Below are 21,666 nucleotides of genomic sequence, written 5' to 3' on the forward strand. Positions count from 1 at the left end.
GATGTATGCTCACATGTAGACTCACATTTCACTGTGCAGGCTTTTGAAACCAAAATCCTACAGAATAGGTTGGTTACTCCTTATTCCTGGAGTATCTTATGGCTGTAGATCCATGTGTATTCACGGTGCCGGTTTGCCTCTTCTGAGGGATGAAAAACCTAAGTCTCCAGGTGAAAAAAATTCTGCCTCCATATGAGACTGGCTAACTCATCTTTAGTCAAAAGGGACCAGATAAAGGTTCCTCACTTTCGAATCCAGGTCTTTCCGACCAAAAGGCTTCTATACCAACTGAGCCAACCAATACCAACCAATAGGTTGGAAGGTCTTTGGATCATCAGAGTGTTTCCCAAGTTTTAAAATGGCCAGGATTTTTGATTCTTTCCACTGTTTGGGAAGTTGACCAGATTGAATTATTGTGGAGTGGTAGGAACTCTGGAAGGATATCATCAACACCAAGGTCACAGCTATTTTTAGTTAATTTTAATTGTTCTTTGATTTCTTCTGTTGTGATCTGATCAGCTGGGTAAGATGATTCCTGACATGAGACTAATATACTCCTCAGAGACTTATTTATTTCTCTTTTGGAGTTTTTATTGGACTTTATTTTTGAAGTTATCAGTAAGCACAAAACTATACTATTTGCTGTGACTTGGGATTTTTGAGGTGTAGTCATAGAGGCTGCCCCCAGTTTTTGAAAAAGGTTCCAGCTTTTCCTACTAGATGTTGTAAAATCTAAATTCTGCATAGTTTTCTTCCATCTTTGATTTCTTCTTGCATCAAGTGTTCTACCAACTGTTGCACTATATGAGAGTCTAGGCTTTTTTTCATATTGTTTAAGAAGATCATTACATTCTTTATTCCAACATGGGATGTATTCTCATGTTGGAATAAAGTTTCTTTCTATATTTTTCCCAATCTGCTTGTTCAAATTCCATCCAAGTAGAGGAGTGCTTTTGAAAGTAGAAACAACTCCTATTTCAAGTATAATGGGGCAGTTCTGATTTTTCAGAAACTGCTTCAAAACTGTTATAGTGGCAGGAATTGAAATATCCCGACTGTCCCTTGTTACAAAACACAAATCTGGAATGTAACTCCTATTCCATCTGGCTGAGTTGAAGGTACCTGGCTGTTTTGTATCAAAAACCAGATGCATTCCAGCTTTCTCTCTGCCCAAGTAGCTAATTTCTCTTCCTCATCATCATTTTGAGGGTATCCCCTCATAGTATAGTGTAAGTTGAAGTCACTAACTATGATGCTAGGGTGAGGTGGGATCAAGGAGCAAAGTGTTGTTCAGGTTTTAGAAAAGGGGGGGGGGGAATCGTACACATTATAGATTGTTATGTTTTCTAATTTTATGCCGATGTATAGTTCATTACTGTGATAGAGTTTTTTAGTCAGCGGTGTGCAAGTATAGCTATTTCATGCTTAGGATGATTTAGTGATGCTATTGAGTTGTATCCAGTAGCCCTGAGTCTCTTTGTTGCTGTTTTGGAGACATGCAATTCCTGCAATGCCTGAATGTCTATGGAATTATAATTATCAGTAGCCATTTTTCCACTATCTTGCCCTTAGCTCTCAATATTACCTCAGTATTAAGCTGGAAAATCTGAAGACCCTGCTGGTCAAGAGAAGGTATGCATTTTGTAGTCTGTTTCATCCTGATAGAGGTTAAAGTTTGAATACTGTAGCTTACTTATCGTGGACTGCCCTCTTCCTAAGCAGTCTATGCAACCCTTGTCTTGTGCAATGATTGAGCCAGCATGTAAACTTCTTGTATCCCTGTTCATTCTGAGTAACCAGGTAATGGCATTAGTTTCCCATAGTACGCACAGATGGGGGCCAACCAACATCAAGTCTGCCATTTTCCTCCCCTCCTCCCAAGATTCTCATAATCACCCAGCTTATAGTTCCACATATATACTTACTTGATTACAACCTTTTCCTGCTTGAATACTTTTCAAACCTATACCTTGTGATCACACCAACAGGTGGCATTGTTGATACTTCATTCACAACCACATCCTGTGAGGATATCACCAAATCCAACACCTGACAACATCATGTCGTTTCCATCACATGCTGCTTAAGATAGTTATCTCACAGAAACTCAACAAATTCACTCTCCTTGTTAATATACAATATCTCTTCTTTCCAATTCACATTCCTATAATTAAAATTTCCTATTACAATCACCTTCCTTTTACTTGCTCAACTAATTTGACTGAACATTTCACAGTCTCAACATTCCCTGACCCATGACAATATCCTGTTAGATATACTATTTATTGTATTATTACTATTTTCCACTTCCACTCTTGAAGGACCCAATTCCTCTGCTATCATTAACAGTACTTCCTCCTCTTCTCACCTTCCTATCCTTTCACAAAATTCTGTATTCTACCATTTCTAGTTCTGACAGAATAGCATCCTCAGTCAACTAAGTTTCACTTATACCAATTATCTTTGGATATACTTGCTCGATCAGTGCTACAAACTGTGAGCCCCTTTATTTCTGATTCTCCTTACAATAGTATACAACCATAACAGGTCCTCAGTCTTTGAGGCTATCCTATCAATACCATCACTCCATACTTTCTCTCTCTCTTTGATCTGACCATTCCCATGTCCCTGATCCTGACTCTGATTTTCGTTCATATCTTTATCATTCCCACCTTTTTGCATCACTCTGTCCTGCCATAATCACTTTTTCTTCTTGTTCATCCATAACTTGCTTCTCAGCCTCTCTCTGAACTATTGCTCTAACACCAGCATCAGTCCAACACTAAACCCATTCAAATGCAGTCCATCAACTTTAAACCAATCTGACTTCTCTGCAAATTTACTCCATACATTCACAAATTGAACACTCTTTGCTTGACACAATTCAGCATCTTTTCATTCAATAGCATTGCTCACCCTCTCAGGTCACTACTATTATATCTGGGCAGTGAACTAACCACTTTCCCAATAACATTGTAATCCTTCAACTCCTACAACAACTTCAAATCCCTTTTCACATCCAAGTCATTTATGCCCATTCTCCACCACTAATTCTGACACCCATTCCTTGGCTGTGCTAAGCATCTAATATTCATTTCATTTTACCATCTTTGGAAAACATGCTTTATGTTACTTAAATATAAAGAGCCAATAGCTTCATTTCGGCAATATAAACATTATTTAAATTAAGGGGATATTAAATCCCACATTGTTTTAAAACCAAATAAGAAACTCAAAGATTGGAATCGGAGAGTTTCATGCCTAATATAGTAAACTATAAAAGTATCGGCAATTACTAGCGTGAGCTAATGCAAGTAGTCCTAGTACATAGTACAATCTCGGGCAACTCGCAGCAAAGGTGGTAAAGTTCTGATCGCTATTCTTGGTATTTTCTATAATGTAAAACACATTTCCTAGGTGGTGGGAGGTCACTACCCAGACCGGTTTCATCCTTTATTGAGGCTTAATCAGTGAGCAGCTAGACCAAATTAATACCAAAGGGTATAGCGAAAAGAACTTATATACTCTGCTATACGAGTTGTCAAAAAGGTGCACCCATTAAGTTACTTAAATATAAAGAGCCAATAGGCTTCATTTTGCTGATATAAACATTATTTTAATTAAGGGGGTATTAAATCCCACATTGCTTTAAAACTGAATGAGAAACTCAAAGATTGGAATCACAGAGTTTCATGCCGAATAACTCTCTGATTCCAATCTTTGAGTTTCTGATTCGGTTTTAAAACAATGTGGGATTTAATACTCCCCTTAATTTAAATAATGCTTTATGTTCCTTATTACTTACCACACTTTTAATGATTGAATCACCATATAATGCTACCCTTATTATCTTTAGGTACTTGCTTCTTCCTGTTAACTTCCTTCTCATTTATAACCATTAATCCCTTTAAACATTCAATTTCTTCCTCGGTACATTTAACCTTTATTGTACAATGAAACCTGTGGAAAATTCATGACTAAGCAAACACACGTAATAACCACAGTAATAAGTCTTAATAAGTAAATATTTCATCCTAAGTATCAATGGACATCTTCAGTACATTTAATTCAAACAGTACTAGGAATAACATACAGTTAGGGCACATGATTACAATGGAATCCTAATATGCATGCAGTAGCGTGTTAGAGAATTAAATTAAAATATATATGGAGGGATAAAAAAATAGATTACATTAAATTAAGATAACATATATAAACAATTATTTTACACACTTTTGTAGGACAATTTCTCATACTTTAAGAATAGCAAGAATGTCATTACGGTTTAGATTTGGTCTGTGAAATAGGACTTCATCACTTTTTTTTATATAAACATTCATGTTTATATAAAGATCTATGTAGATCTTTATATAAATCCAAATTTTTGAGATGGATGACGAGCAGAAGAATTGTGAATGTAGCAACCGAAAAATGTCAGCTTGTGATAGACAGAAGTGGAGATGGAACCATCTTCTTTTCTTTGGATGTATAAATCCAGAAAGGAGATAGCCTGTGGAGATTCTTTTTCTAGCGTGAATTTGATGCAAGGATGAAGAAGGTTTATTTTATCTAGAAACAGGTGTAGTTCTTGTTTGGAATGATCCCGGACAGCAAAGACATCATCAACATGTTGTAGTCAAATTTTTGGTTTGGGTTTAAACGTGAAAATTCTTTCTTCAATGCATTCTAGAAACAGGTTGGCTAAGTTTGATGATAAGGGAGACCTCATTGCTGTTCCTTCCTCTTGCTTGTAAATTTTCTCTTTCCAAGTGAAGTAACCGGACATAATAACAAATTTGAATAATTCAACAATATCAGATGGAAATTTTTGAGTTAACAAGTCTATCGTTTCCTTATTGAGAATATTAGTGAAGAGGGAGACAGTGTTGAAGCTAATTAGCATGTCAGTTTCCTAACTGTTGGAAACAGTTAATAAATGCATTTCGGAACATCAAGACTATATCTGTCTTATCCAACCGCATAAATCTGGCCTCGCACAACACAGAGTTGAAAACCCAAACCATAGGATCCATTAGAATAAGCCCAAACTTCTACATAGATCTTTATATAAACATGAACGTTTATATAAAAAAAAGTGATGAAGTCCTATTTCACAGACCAAATCTAAACCGTAATGACATTCTTGCTATTCCTAAAGTATGGGAAATTGTCCAACAAAAGTGTGTAAAATAATTGTTTATATATGTTATCTTATTTTAATGTAATCTATTTTTTTACCCTCCATATATATTTTAATTTAATTCTCTAACACACTACTGCATGCATATTGGGATTCCATTGTAATCATGCGTCCTAGCTGTATGTTATTCCTAGCATTGTTTGAATTAACTGTACTGACAATGTCCTATGATACTTAGGATGAAATATTTACTTATTAAAACTTATTACTGTGGTTATTACTTGTGTTTGTTTAGTCATACATTTAACCTGACTCTTCATTTTTATTAACTCTTACCTTAGCTCTTCCACATCACTTCTATTATTATTGTTGCTAGCACTTCCGTCCATTTTCTGTTTACTCTTGGTGATGCCATGCTCATTTTTGGAACACCGTAACTTTTCATTACACTTCTCATGCATTGTAATACAATCCAACATTCCATAAATCTTTTACATTTTTGGTGCCTACATGTAACAGTTGTTACATGTAGGCACTATATCTACTGCAAAAAGTACAGGGAAAAACTCAATATCTGAGTTGAAACTTTCTGCATTGCTGATTTACGCTTATGCAAAGAAAATGATATATTTTGTATGCATTTAGACAGAGGCTGAAAATTCACTTCACCACTTGTCTTTGATAACTTGCCTATGGCAGGTGGATTTCTGGAACCCTGTCATATCAATACATTGTAATTGGCACAACATAATTAAATGTTATACTGGGTTAAACTGTTTTGCTAATGTTAAATGCAGTTTGGTTTGTGTCTCAAATTGCAGCTCATCTTTATTTGTTCAGCAACCAGATGGATACCTACCAACAGGGTGCATTGCAGAAAGATGGGGATTAGACTTAGGGTTAGAAGTCTCAGTGAGGTATGAGTTTGTCTACCTGATATTAGAATTCAGATAGATGAACTGAAGGTGCTCAGCATATTGAAAAATATCAATGTGAGCAGTGGGACAGGACTGTATATCAGCCCATGTATAAGAGAACTGGTAGCACCTCTGATGAAGTTCTTTAAGTCTCAGTTCTTGCAGGGTTCTAAAGGAGTGGAAAGAGGGTAAGGCAGTTTCATTACATAAAGCTGACTGCAAGATAAAAATAGCAAATTAGTGACCAATTAATATCTCAGGAGTGGTGATTAATATTTGAAAAATTAGTTAAAGGTAAAATCCAGCAGTTGGTATACACCCACTGGAATATGATATAGGAGCATGATATGTGGAATATGAGTATTGGAATATGAAACTCTGTGTGGGGGGGGGGAGGCAGCATGGGATTGTAAAAGGTAGGTCCTGCATTAGTAATTTATTCATATCTTATAATAAAGTGACAGTAGAGGTTGGATAAAAGAAATTGTTATACCATCATACTGCTGCACTTTGCTCACAGATTTGATAGAATATCATGTGTGAAAACTATTACATGAGTTAGAGTAAATGAGAATGGATATGAGGTTGTTGCCAGCATGGATAGAGGAGGACTGCTGACAGACCTCAGGGTGACTCGACTAGTCACTCTGATGTTAAAGAATAGAGACCCTTGCCCTAAGCCCTGGAACTTGATACGAGGGTCACTACTCTTTGATTTGTTTATTAATGATATAGGGAAAGAATTAAGGGGAGAAGATATTCACTTGTTTGCTGACAATGCACAACTGGAGTGGGGGACAATAATTGATAAAGGTGATGTACTATCGTGCAGGATGATTTCAATAAATTAGTAGTGTTGGAAAAGGACAATGGTTCTCCATTTAATGTTGTAAAACGTAAGGTAAATGTATACTTTGGGATGAAAAGATTACATACTATATATCACATTGATGGTTACCAGATTATGAGAAATTGATGAGGCTACAGATCTTGGGGTGATGGTGAATAGAAATTTAAAGTTCAGAGGACATATTGCAAAAGTTGTCAGAATAGCTCAAAGGATTACTTGGATGTTGAATAACACATCAAGTAAAAATAAGGAGACTATTACCCCTCTTTATAAGGCTATGATTTGTCTGCATCTTGACTTTTGTGCACAGATTTGTTCACCTGGGTTTCTTGGGAGGATCAGAAAGTGGTGGAGAGGATTCAGAAACGAGTGGTGAAGCTGGTGACAGGCTTGTGGAATGCTCCCTATGAGGATAAGTTGAAGATGCATGGATTACAGTTTATTTGACTAGTAAAGGAAAAAGGACATAATAGAAACCTGTACGTTACTAGAGGAATTCCATAAGATTGACACAAAAGAAATTTTTCAATACATGACGAGAGAGAGAAAGTACAAAGGGTCACCCCTGAAAGTTGTGCAAGAGTGTGGTTTGTAGGAGTGTGCAGACTAGATTTTATGCTTGGAGAGTAGTAAATGATTTGAATGAATTGCCTCAGATAGGTAGGTATGATAGATATTGCTTGAATAACAGTTAGCATGGGTCTCCCACAATGAGTCTTTTGACTCCATGGAGATACCTGTATAATAATAATTTTGCATTACTAGATATTTATATATTTTTTTGTGTGGTTTATACTGGTGCTATTATTTCATTCATTAATCAACAGCATGAATTTTAGAATGTTAGGAAAATGTTTTCTAGCTGCATAAATGGACTCAAGGGCCCCAGCTGTTGAGTCCATTTATGCATTTTCAGAAATTTGCAATGATGTGCACTTTCACCTTACTATAAAAGTACAAAATATGAAAACTTTGCTTTACATGGTAATATATTAGAATTTGTTTTTGTTTTTTTAGATAAGACCAAGACACTTATGTTCTTTGATGGTTGTCCAACAAACCTTGGGTGCACTATTCTTTTAAGAGGAGGCTCTGCCATTGAGTTGAAAAAGGTAGAGTATTTTATTTCTGTTTGTTTTTTTATAACGAAGTTATTTATCATTTCTGTTAAGTATTGTTACTAAACATAACCTGCATTCCATATTGACAACAGATATTTCATACATAGTCATATAAGAAGGAAAAATTGGAATTGAATTGCTATAATGTATGAAATATTTTAAACACTTAAGATGAATTCATTTTCTGATTTGCTTACATGTTAAGTTTTTGAGATACTGTTTTGTTGATCATAATGGCTGCTTTGACAATTATTCATTGTTACCACAAGATATAAAGTAATCTAGATTGAAATTGAGTATTGTGTAAGTATATATAGTTTTCTCTCTTAAATACACTTCTCAGTGTACACAATTCATGGCATACAAGTGTTTCACAAACAAAAACTTGTCGCAGTAAGTATTTCTAGTCTTCTAAGAGCATCCATTTATTTTAGAAGTAGTATATGATAATACTCAGTCTACACTGAACTAAAAAAAAACAACTATCAAACATTGTGCTTCTGACATCATCAACCACTCTGCTACATAACTGGTAGATGCAGGTAGAATCTATTATTGACATGACAACATAAACACAAAAGTCGCTCGACCACAGTTAATCCGCTAATGGTTCTAAAATCGCCATTAAGGGATTAACAACAGAGGAGGATAAATACTTGATAAAAGATAGAAAGCCGATGAAGTTTTGATCCATGAAAAATTCTGGGGTAGTCTTGCTATTTCATCCACCTTGACCGGTAGGAGGGTTAACTTTTCCTCTAATATCTGAAACTGAGGTGCTTGAAACTTTTATTGCATAATATGTCCAAAGTACATCAACTTTTGTTTAGTGATCATCACCTCCAAGGAACATTCAGTCCTTATACTCTCTACATTGTTATTGGTCATTCCTGTAGTCCATGGATTTCTTAATAATCTCCTCCATGCCCATAATTCAAAGGAATCAATTCGTTTTCTCTTTCTTCTTAATAATCCAGCTTTCACATCCATACATCACTACTGGAAATACACCAGTGCTTTGACAATTCTAACTTTTGTGGCCTTACTCATCTTCCATAATTTTTGTCAAGTTTAGCATACCTTTTTGTTTCTCATGACTATCCTTTTAATTTCATCTTCATAGTTACCACCATTTCTGATTCTGAACCCTAGTAAATCATAACTTTCAACAATTTCACTTTTATCTCCCTCTATTATAAATTCATTTAAATTGCCAGAAGCCATCACTTTTGTTTTGCTGATACTTAAATTAAGCTCAGTTTTATTACTTTCCCTCTTAACCAATAGAATCAACCACTCCAGGTTTCTGCTATGAGGGTTGTATCATCTGCATATTTTAAATTATTTAGCTAATGTATAATGTATTTGCTATAAATATTAAAAAGATAGGGCAACAGTATACAACCCTGCTGCTCCCCTTTTTCCACTCAAACACTGTTTCTCTGAAGACTGTTTTTATTGAAGCTTCTTGGTTGTCATTCAGCTCTCTTATCAAGAGAATTGCCAGCCTGGTTGGCCGGGTGGTTAGCTTATCTACTCTCCAGCCAAGAGACTGTGGGTTTGAATCCCTCCAAGGGCATGGATATTTGTGATTGTCCTACTAACCAATTACTATATGTACTGCTGTGACCTGTGTGCCTGGCTCAGTATGACCTTTGATTTCTTTGTGCCAAATCAAATAAAAATCAAGAGAATTAGATGTGCAGGTATTCCCGTCGATGTCATTAAAATCCATAATCTGTTGTGATCCATACAATAAAAAGCTTTCTCATGTTTGCTATTTGGTCTCTAGTTCCTCTGCCTCTCCTAAAGCCTGCCTGTTCTTGTGGCATTTCTCTATTCACATATGGCTCCAGCCTTTGTTGAATCATTTTCAACAACTTTACTTGCATGTGAAATTAAAGCAATGGTTCTATAATTCTCAAAATCTCTGGGATTTGATTTTTTTTTTTTTTTTGGAATTGGAATGAATACTGGTGTTTCCTGATCTCTAGGCCAGTACATTTTATTCCAAACCTGTCAAGAAATTGCAGTCATTATATTCACTACTTCATCCCTAGCTGCTCTGAATAATTCCACTGACACCAGATCACCTTCTGGAGCTTTATCTTTTGGTAACTGTTCCATTGCTGATATCCCTTCACTTTTCATTATCATGAGTTCCTCAACAAATTCTCTCCTTTTAAATTCTCCTTCAATATTATTATCTTTCTTGTACAAATACTCTACATACCCTTTCCATCTTTTTTTCACTGCTTCATCTTCCATCAGACATTTTTACAATTCATTATCAAGGGATAAACTTCCCTGTAACATCATATATTTTTCTAAACCTCTTATTCTACCCATGTTGGTCGATTTGTAGAGCCTCTGCTACTAATGGCTCATGCAAAAAGTTAAGCAAGTTTGAGCGCTGTTAGTAGTTGGAAGGGGTCAATTGTTCGATGCTATTTGCACACTCTCCCTCGATGAGTCTTTGGACTCCCTGGAGTTGTCACATAATAATAATGATGATAATAATAATATTGCTTTCTTCAATTTCCTTGCACCTTTTGTTTAGATGTTTTTCCTTATTCTTCCTAACCTGTCTCTGAAAATCTGCACTCAGTTGTCTAACCCTGTCTGTTTCTCTGAAGTTCATCATCAAATTCCTGCCATGTACCCTCAAGGGGTGTACAGGATATACAACAGGAAAAAAATTACATCATTACTAACTTCCTATCTACAATTTTCCTCCAAATAAGTCTGTTACTTGTCAAGACTCCAACATTATCAGATCTTATATTTCTATTGTCCAAGGCACTTTGTACTGTATCAATCCACCTATAACTTGATCTTCCTCTGGGTCGTTTTGCTGCCAACCTGGCAGAGAACACTTGTTTTGCTAATCTTTCTTCGCCCATTCTGTTTAAGTGACCATACCACCTAAGATTAGCTCTGCTAACACATTCCTGGATGTTGACAATGTCAAGTTCTTTCAATATCGTTTTTAATATGATATTGCCATTGATGCCATCTCTTCATGCCTCTAATTTTTCTCAGGACTCTCATATCTGCGGTGTCTAGGCTTTGGTCAAGTGTTTTACTTCTGACCCAACTCTCAGATCCATAAGTTAAAACTGGTTTGAAACACTGTCTTGTATACAGCTAATTTAGTGTTGCGACTAATTTCTCTCTTATTCCATATGAATTTATTCAATGAACTTCCTACCATACCAGCTTTGCTGATTCTGTTGTCTATATCTATATTTAATTTACCATCTTCAGTAAAAATCGTGCCTAAGTAGCTGAAATGTTTCACTTGTTCCACAGGTTCTCCATTCACAACACAGTTGACATTTTCAATGATTCTACCTATTTTCGTTGTCTTTGTCTTTTTATTGCTGATCTTCATACCATATCTATTACAACAGCTATTCAATTTAGTCAGAGAATCTTGCAGACTTGTAGCAGATTTATTTAGAAGTATAACATTGTCTGCATAAAGCAAAGAGCTGACATTAACATCTCCAATTTTGATATCATGTTTAATACCACTTTCCTTCATAATGTGATCAATATAGATAATAACAGAGGGGATAACGTACATCCTTGTCTCACACCAGATTTAACATTAAACCATCTTCCTGTACTTCCTTCAATTCTAACTGCTGACTTACAACTCAAATAAAGAGTAAGTATTGCTTGATATAATGCCCCATTCACATCATATAACTGTAGCATATTGAATAGCTTCTCTCTTGGCACCTTGTCATATGCCTTTTCCAAATTGACAAAACTTAAATACAGATCTCTGTTATATTCCCATGCTTTCTTGACTATTTGTCGTAAAGTGAAGATCTGATCCTGACAGCTTCTGTTTGGCCTGAATCCAGCTTGTTCTTCACCAAGCTTTTCTTCCACAATTCTTCTCAACCGTTTCTCAAGTATACTTGCATAAATCTTGCCAGGAACACTCAGTAGGGAAATACCTCTGTAATTCTCACATTCAGTTTTATTTCCATTTTTATATATGGGTACTATGAGAGCTCTACTCCAATCATCTGGAATTCGACCCTCTGTCCAGGCTTTCTGAACTATGCAGTGCAGCCACTGTAAGACTTTTATACCACCATACTTCAGCATTTCTGGTTGAATATCATCTACTCCTGCTGCCTTTCCACATTTCAAGCCTTTGATGGCTTTTTCTACTTCAAGTATGGATATGTATTCCTGACTGCATGCCTTGTCAGTGTTTTTTACCACTCATCACTGCTTGTTTCATTTAGCAGTTTTTCAAAGTAATTACTCCATACTTCAAGGATATCTTTTTCTCCCGTTTTCATGTCACCTTTATCATTTCTAACTCCTTTTACAACACTCTTTACTCCATTCCCAAGTTTCTTCAACAACCTCCAGAATATTTTGCCACCTAATTGATATTTATTTTCTATATTCTTGCCAAAGTCCTCCCATGACTTTTGTTTAGCTAGTTTTACACAGTGTTTAGCATTCTTGCATTTGTCTCTGTATTCTCTAAGAGCACAAGCTAACTTATTTGACAGGAACTTTTGATATACTTTATTCTTTTCCTTCGCTGCCTCTTTAACTTCCTGTGTCCACCAGGGAGTTCTGATTTTTTTATCCTTGCAGACAACCTCACTACATGCCTCTCTGGCAGAATCAATCAATGTTTTCTTCAGAGTTTGCCACTGAATCTCCAAGGTTTGATTCCTGTTCTTTCATTTTTTCTTCAATAATCTTTGTGTATTTTAATCTACAGTTCACATCTGAGAGCTGCTCAACTTTTATTCGCTTTAAAACTTTCTTACATGTTATTCTTTTCAATATGAAATTAAAATTTATCCTGCTCAAGACTAAATAGTGATCACTTCCAATTTCAAATCCTCTGTACACTCTGGTGTCCTGCCCCAGGGAGAAAACATCACTATCAACAATAACATAGTCAATGAGACTTTTCTTATTCCTAGCCTCTTCTCTCCATGTGAATTTGTGCACATTTTTATGTTGGAACATGGTGTTAGTAATAACCAGTCCATGTCCTGAGCAGAAATCCAACAGATATTTGTTATTATTATTACCTTTGCTCTTTTCTCCAAATTTTCCCAAAATATTTTTGTATGTTTCACAATCATTTCCTACTCTGCTATTTAGATCCCCAACAAGGACCAACTTTTCCTTTCTCATTGTGTCAGTTGCTTTTTCTAAAGCCTCAAAGAATTCCTCCACTTCTACCTTAGTAGAATCTTCTGTGGGACCATAAGCACAAATAAGTCTCATTGTCAAGTTCCCCATTCTCATATTTGCCCACATTAATCTACCTGAGACTGCCTGCAATTCAAGAAGATTAGCCTCGTATTTTGTGTTGAATACTATGGCTACTCCTTCTTTTCCTTGATTGTCATTGCTTGAATATAACATTTTGTATTTATTGCTTAGAAAGATCTCACTAGTTATTATCTTTTTTGTTTCAGTCACCCCCTATTATGTCAATCTGGTACTTATCTAATTCCTGAGCTAGCACCATTTCTTTGCAATTCAGGCTTCTTATGTTGATAGTACTGATCTTTAACTGTGGTGATGTTGAGTTGGGGTGTGCTTTCAGATTTGTTCCAGTAGCTGACTTTTTGCTGTTCGCCCTGGTTCCCTGGCGAAAACAACGGGGGCCTTGTTTAACCGGGCGATGCTCCAGCCGGCATGAATTTTTGTCATGTCGTACCATCATTTTTTATTTTGGTTTAACCAATAAGAATACAATTTGGTCGGCTAAATCCCAAATTGCCAGCCCATCCTCGTTCGTTTGGTATCCAAGTAGATACCCAACAGGGTGCACCACGAGAAGGTGAGGATTGGACATTAGGTCAGAAACCCTGGTCGGTTCTCTGCATTCCTTTAAAGGCTATGTGGAGGTCTCCTCTCAGTTATACAGCTTTGACCCTTAAGCACCCCTTCTCTGAAGTTTCATTTTTCTTTCCTCTGCTATTTCAATAGCTTCTTCTGACAACCATTTACAATCTTGCTGTACTTAGTCTCTTTGCTGCTTCTATGACTGTGCATTTTGTTTCTTCCGACAGTTCTTCTAATTCTCTTCCCGTCTTCTCCAAAATTTTTGATTTCTTTTCAACTTCTACTTTAAATGGTTCACTTATGATTTAAATCAAATATCATACTGTCCTTTTGTTTCTTCTTAGCTCTTAATTTCAATTTAACTTCATCTGTCAGTAATTCATGATCTTTCCCATAGTCTGCACCAGGTAGTGTTTTTGCTGCCTGGATAGTACTTCTCTAGAAATAGATACAGATCATTATTTAATGAAGGCAAAATTAATGTTTCCAACAAATTGGATACACTAAATACAAAGTAAGATTACTAAACAATTTAAGGATAAGAAATTTTACCAGCAGTTGATTAATAACTATTTAGAATAAATACAAGAAAAGACAGAGAGAAAGAATGGAATAATATGAAAGAAGTAATAATATGAACATCGGCAGCATATGAAAGTCTAGGGACATATAAAAAATACCATAATAATAATAATAAATTACATCTCTGTGACAATGAAATAATGCCTATATAGAAAGTAGGTGAGGCTTTTTTAAATGCTGTCTAGCTTTTGGTGACTGAGTGGGCAGTTCAATCTCCACCAGTGTCAATCGAAGATAGCTTCCCCAAAACTACCACTAATTATAAAAGTGGACCAGTGAAGAGATCGGCAAGCAAGTGCTGCCATCTCTTGGTACCTAACCCTAACAAGATATGTTCTTGTCTGAAATAGTTTGGGTTCTATGGTTCTTTTCTTGAGTTTAGGGGATGAAAAACTCAAGTTTTCAGGAGAAAAAACTCACTTGCCCATGCCAAAGATCAGTACTCAGGAACAGTAAAAGAAAGGCTGAGAAAAAAATCCATCAGGCAACTAGAAATAAAAGCTAGCCTTTAAATGATAGCTAAGGATTAAAAAACAAGAAGACAAAATTAAATATAAAAAGTTGAGAATAGCCAAACGAGAAATCAGAAACACAGAGAAAGGTGGGAAACATTTGTATCATAAAATAAGATATACAAAATAAGACCAATGAATGTTGGAAGTTTTTTCCCACTTGGTTAGACTATAATACATTTAGTTTAATCCTTTATCCAAGTGTAAGCAAACAAAGTTTGTGGCTGAAGTATCTTCAGGACTGAGGCAACTCATGGTAAAGGTGGACCAAGCTCTCATCACTCCTTGTCTCAGTATCTCCCATAATGCAAAGCACATCTCCTTGCAAGCTTGGTCCACCTTTACCATGAGTTGCCTCAGTCCTGAAGATACTTCAGGTGCAAACTTTGTTTGCTTACACTTGAATAAAGGATTAAGCTAAATTTATTATAGTCTAACCAAGTGGAAAAAACTTCCAACATCTTTCTCTAAATCCAGAGTAATTTAATAATAAGGTGGTACACCTTTTGGCAACTTGTATAGGTAAATATGACTTCTCCATTGCTTCTGCCTTAATATCACCACTTCTGGCTCTGGCTCACACTGACGAGACCTCAGTAAAGGTCAAAAACTGTCTGGGTAGTGGCCCTTCCCTTAATGCATAGCATTATACATGTTCGCAAGGAGATGTGCTTTGCATTGGGAGATACTGAGACAAGGAGTGATGAGAGCTTAGTCCACCTTTACTACAAGTTGCCTCAGTCCTAAAGATACTTAAAGTGCAAACTTTGTTTGCTTACACCTGGATAAAGGATTAAACTAAATTTATTAAAGACAAATGAATACAAAATACTAAAGCAAATGAATGCAGATATAAAAGAAACTACAATTATAAATTACAAAATAGATTTAAAAGAATTCTTTGGCTACTTTACAGATCTTTGGAAAGATAATACTAATATAAAAATAATTACACTAATAACCTACAAAACGATTTAGATATTAACAATGAAAGAATTAAGTGACAATCTAAGTAAAAAAAAAAAAAAAAAAGATAAATCAGTAGGATTAGATGGTATAAACTCGACTATAAATTTTCTGGAAAAAATTTCATCTGAGATCATTAACATTTTTAAGTAAAATATGAGGCATGGCCAGAAAGTAAGTTCCATTTTTAAATATTTTCACTGCAGCACTGTGATCGCAATGGTGCACATGCTTGCTGAGTTTGTTGATTCCTTAGCAAGGTGTTGGTGTCATTTTCAGACATTCTCTCAGCACATATGCTTCTTGGTGTGTGTTTATAATGTCTAAGAAAATCGAATCGCCCGCTACATGTAAAATTAGGTCAGTTATCCATTTCTTGAATGTCAGGAACATTAAAGCAGCTGAAATTCATCGGCAAATTATTGAGCTTTATGGAGAACACACACAATGAGTGATTCATTGGTACGAAGATGGGTAAGACTTTTTAATGAAGGAAGGACAGGTGTGCACGATGATGAATGGAGCGGGCGACTATCTTTAGTGACTGAAGATTTGGTGCGTTCATTTAAAGAAGATTCGGCAGAATAGGGTATTCATTGACATCACTCTCGCTGCAATTTCCAGAAGTTTCATATTCATGTCTTCATGAAATTGTGTCAGAGAAACTGAATTATCAGAAATTGTGTGCACTCTTGGTGCCAAAGTTGCTTACAGAACAACACAAAGTGAATCGACTGGGCAGTGCGTTGGAATTCTTAACACGCTACCATGAGGATGGCGATGCTTTCCTGAGCAGACGTCACCGGGGACAGGACTTGGGTGTCACACACAAACCCTGAATCCAAACAACAGTCCATGGAGTGGAGGCACACCTCATCACCAGTCAAGACGAAATTGAAGACAATGGGTTTTCACTCTGAAAATCATGTGCACTATGTTTTGGGACAGACAAGGAATTTTTCTGGTAGGCTTCTTGGGTCAAGGCTCCAGAATCAACACGAGTATGTACTGCCAGAGCCTTAAGAAACTGCATCATGCAATCTAGAATAAACAACATGGCATGCTTACCAGGGATGTTGTTTTGATTCATGATAACGCCTACCCACACACGGCCGGTGTAACACAACTTCTCTCCACTTTCAGCTGGGAACAATTCCATCATCCCCCATATAGTCCTGACCTCGTGTCAACCAACTTTCACCTGTTCAAACATCTGAAATCTTTCCTTGGTGGCTGGCAGTTTCAAGACGACGAAGAGGTCAAAGAAGCAGTCGATATGTGGTTTGCATGACAGGCGGAGATCTTCTACTATGAAGGTATACAACTCTTGGTGCCCCATTATGATAAGTGCCTGAACATTGGTGGAAATTATGTAGAAAAGTAGTGAAAGATATCTACTTTAATTTCCAATAAAGTTTTTTTTGTAAGTATATTTTTGTTTCTCTGACAGTCCATCGGAACTTACTTTCTGGACGTTCCTTGTATATATACTTGTACTTGTATACATACAGTCAACAGACACCCCATGAACGGTGTGTATGATGCCATGTAACAAGTCGTGTTTATAGCTGGTATAAATTAGAGGAATATGATGGTCCCACGTCAGTGCAACTGTGTTCAGATGAAATGGTTACAAGAAGAAAACTGTTTGGAATTTGAAAATAGCATTGTAATAGGATGCCATGTTGCAGGCCTATCTGTTCGGCAAATTGTTGACAAATTCGGTGATCCCATTTCAACAGTCAGTGATACCATACTGAGATGCAATTGCAGGGAGTCAACTGCAAGTCTAGCTGCAGTGGAGACAACCTACCACACTCACTGAATATGACCATAAGGTGCTGCAAAGGATAATTGAAAAATGGCCATTTCTCAGCCAACATGTTAAAGGTGGAGTTCTGGACATCGACTGGAACATGATTCTGCACAAAAACATTCAGAACAAGGCTAATAACATGGGTTTCCATGGTAGGATCACAATATGCAAACCCCACATTACCTGAAAACATGCATCACCATCTTCAGTGTTCAAAGAACATGTACCGTGGGATGTAGAAGCTTGGAAAGCTGCATTATGGAGCAAAGAATCATGCTAAAACCCTCTAATGAGAAATAGACTGATGTGTGTGTGTGTGGGTGGGTGTAGATGCCTGGTGAATGTCTCTTAGCAGAGTGTGTAACCCCAACTATGAAATTCAGAGGTGTTGGTGTGATAGCATAGTCCTGTTTTTCTTAGTTTGGCCTCAGACCTCTTTTTTGTAGAGCCACAAACATTGAAATCCAAGAGGTATTTGAACATTCTGGACAATGCAGTGCTTCCTACTTTGTGGCATTTCTATGAAACTGACAATTATCTCTTTCAGCAAAAAGACAATGCACTGTGTCATAAGGCTGCTGCATTAATTGTGTGGTTTATGGACATGAACATTTTCACACTTGACTGGCCTCCACAAACCCCCTCCCTGATCTCAACCCTATTGAACATCTGTGGGATGAAGTGGAGCATCAGGTGAGATTAAGGGACATCCACCCCACACATGTCCAGGACCACATTACATGCCTTCAGGAAGAATAGTCCAAAAATTCAAATTGATTGCTATTGTATACTTGTGGAAGGTATGCCCCTTAGGATTGCTGCAGTCATTGCAGTGATAGGATGTACTACATCTTTATTAAGGTATGCACCATATCTGTTTGTTTCTCACACTACTGTGTCTGTTGTCTTCTTTCCAAGCAGTGTTCATATACAAGATGACAAATACCAACAGAATGGAATACAAGTATAGTAATGTTGATATTTAAAAAAAAATCCTCTGTAATCTGCTGATTGCAGAGAATTAGCTTATTCAATACATACTACAAAATATAACTTGGAATAATTAATGAAAAATTCAAAATATATAGTGAAAAATATTATTAGAATGTCAAAATGGATTTCGAAAAGTAATACCTACCTACAATGGATGTGCAGCATTTTGTTTAAAACTACTTATAGAGAAAAGAAGTTTTAATTTAGAAACTTGTCTTTTGTTTATAGACAAAAAAAGCAGTTGAGAAAGTTATAAGATATATATTGTTTGATATATTGCAAAGAATAAATATACCTATGTCCTGTTCCACTTTAAGGTTGCAGTGTGCTCACTGCAAGGAAGGTGCACATTCCTCTGTGCTCAAAGTATCAATGTTGTCAAGCAATTACATCCTCTCATTCTATGAAGGCTGATGCATGTTGCTGTTTTATGTACCTGAAGCAGATCCTCCATTATCCAATAAATCATCATTCTGGATATTTTTGGCACATTGGGATCACTTTTGTCTTCAACAATCAGCTTGTTCAGTGTGGGCTACTCATTCCTTAATGAACAGCCCACACTGAATGCATGAATCTTGACATTGAATGCTTAACACTGGATTGGACGAGTTCAGATCCCCATCATGCCTGCATTTTGGGTGTTTTCTTCAGCAAGTGTGACCTCTTTTTATTGGATTACACACTAAAAATGGTTTTCTTTGAAACACTTGGCAGCTCACTCACCATCATTATACTCTCTTCTTTTGTGTTCCAGGAGATAAAGCTGGAAGCTTTGCATAAACATACATCAAAATTTGCTTTGGCTGACTCATCAATGTTTTCCCATGAAAATTTTGAATAAATAAATATGGAGTTGCAATCTAAGCACCTGCCTCATCTGACATGTTGTTTGTTCTGATTTTGAACGTCCACAGAGCAATGTGATTGGTCAAAACAGTCAGCCGGTTTACTTAGCCATTTATTTTTGTGGTTTTTTAAATTAGCATTAAGTTTTTAATCATTCTGTTTAATTTAAGAAAGACTAAACAAACTCATAATTTTATGTTCAAAAATTATTTTTATTGCATCCTTAAAAGGGACTATTTTTAATATTGAGTATATAGAAAGATAATGAAATAAAAATAAATAAAAAAATCTGAAAAACAATCTGTAAACCAAGATATAAGACAGGGATATCTTTTCCTGTCTTACACTTGGTTTTTTTCTCTCCAATACTTTTTAATATTTATACTAATGAAATATTAATACAGTGGAACACTTTAACTAACCAGTCTAAATAACCCTAGAAAATTCCTGGAATAATAAAATAAATAAATTATGTATATTATTTCTGGGAAAACTCCCATGTTACTCCTCATTATAAACTATTATAATTACAGCTATTTTGCCTGCTTCAGTTTAGGAGTACCCCTGTTTAAATGTCATTGGCTATTTACTCATGGGTTCTTAGGGCATTATGAGTGTAGATGTACTAAAAAGTATATGTAGCTTAAGGAATAGAAAATTGCACATACCTTTGTCTGGGTGTTGTGGCTTTTCCTCTGTCTGCGATGTCGAGAACTGCAGAGTGTGTGTGTGTGTGTGGTGTGTGTGTGGGGGGGTAGGCAGTTTGGTAGAATAAGTTAGAAAAAACCCGGGTTTTTTTCGTAATATATAGAAACATATACTTTTATATAGGGTGGGGAAAAAGGTGAAAGGGTTAATTTTTTAAAATAGGGAGGGGGAAGGGGAAAGGTAGTTGACGGGGTGTGGACCGTTTCGACTATTCGTGGTCATCATCGGAACATATTGGGAAAGTGGAAGCTATGTCAGGTCGGGTGGGTGCTTCAGAGGTGTTTGTGTTGTCTCCTATTGGTCGGGATTGTGACCTCAATTTAATGTTGTGAAGCTTCCAAACCTCGGAGATTATGTAGGGCCTGTGTACGTTGATCGAGTTCGCATCACACTTTATAGCTATTGTTTCCGATATTCTGAGCATTGTTTCATCTACACTCATAATGCCCTAAGAACCCATGAGTAAATAGCCAATGACATTTAAACAGGGGTACTCCTAAACTGAAGCAGGCAAAATAGCTGTAATTATAATAAATAAATTATTATTTGCAGATGAGTAGGTAACAATATCAGATAATAAAGACAATTTACAAACAGCAATATATAATTTAAGTATTATAATACACTGGTGCTCAAAACCCAAGGATAAAAGCGAGTTCAACAGCATGAATGAACATGTGAATTTTAAAAAGTACATTGACAAGCAGTGATAAAAATTTTATCTCTTTTAATATGACTCTGATATAACTGCATGTTGCCTACTGTACCTAGATTTGGTCACGTAAGTTTCTTGAGAGAGAAGAAGTCAGAGCAAGTTCATAGTCAGATAATCAAGATGATGTCATGTCTGTTGAATGCTTTCTATGATAATAGATCAAAGATTTGTAGGTTAGAAAAACTGGTTGAGAGGTGGAAAAGAGGGAACATGATATATATATATATATAAGTTATTAAAGAGATTTTATAGATGCAAAAGAAATTTTTCACTAAGTCACAAAAAGGGAATGAACAAGGAGTCACTCCATTAGATGAGTGTAGTGTCAGTGAATGAGTAAATGTGGAGTAGGAACACTCATCATTAATTATTAATAATAATAATTTTTTTGTAGTAAGAAGTTTCCTGCATTTCCCACCATCACAGTGGGAAATGCAGAAAATGCATTAGCTCTTACCCCACCAGGGTAAGAGCTAATGCATCTTTAAAAACTACAAAAAAAAGGGGGGGGGAGTTCAACAGCATTCATCCCCCTCCCCCATTTTTTATTATGTGGCTTTATTCATCACGAACTAGGCCACATCAAACAGTAGCATGAAACCGATGAGTTAATTCATTAATTCATGTCATTCACAAGCATATTCCATTAA

The 21,666-nt window shown here is 36.1% G+C and overlaps 1 protein-coding gene across 1 annotated transcript in view; it reads left to right on the plus strand.

The window, feature by feature from the left end:
• fab1 (1-phosphatidylinositol 3-phosphate 5-kinase fab1) overlaps positions 1-21,666 on the plus strand; it is a 757,444-nt gene that overhangs the window by 321,285 nt on the left and 414,493 nt on the right. The window contains exon 18 of the mRNA XM_090401892.1: positions 7,925-8,019. Coding sequence (XP_090258018.1) covers positions 7,925-8,019 — 95 coding nt within the window. The remainder of the gene's footprint in view (positions 1-7,924; positions 8,020-21,666) is intronic.

This window comes from Typopeltis vanoorti, chromosome 12 (genome assembly GCF_054136105.1).
Source record: "Typopeltis vanoorti isolate ZY-2024b chromosome 12, IOZ_Tvanoo_1.0, whole genome shotgun sequence".
Lineage (NCBI taxonomy): Eukaryota > Metazoa > Arthropoda > Arachnida > Uropygi > Thelyphonidae > Typopeltis > Typopeltis vanoorti.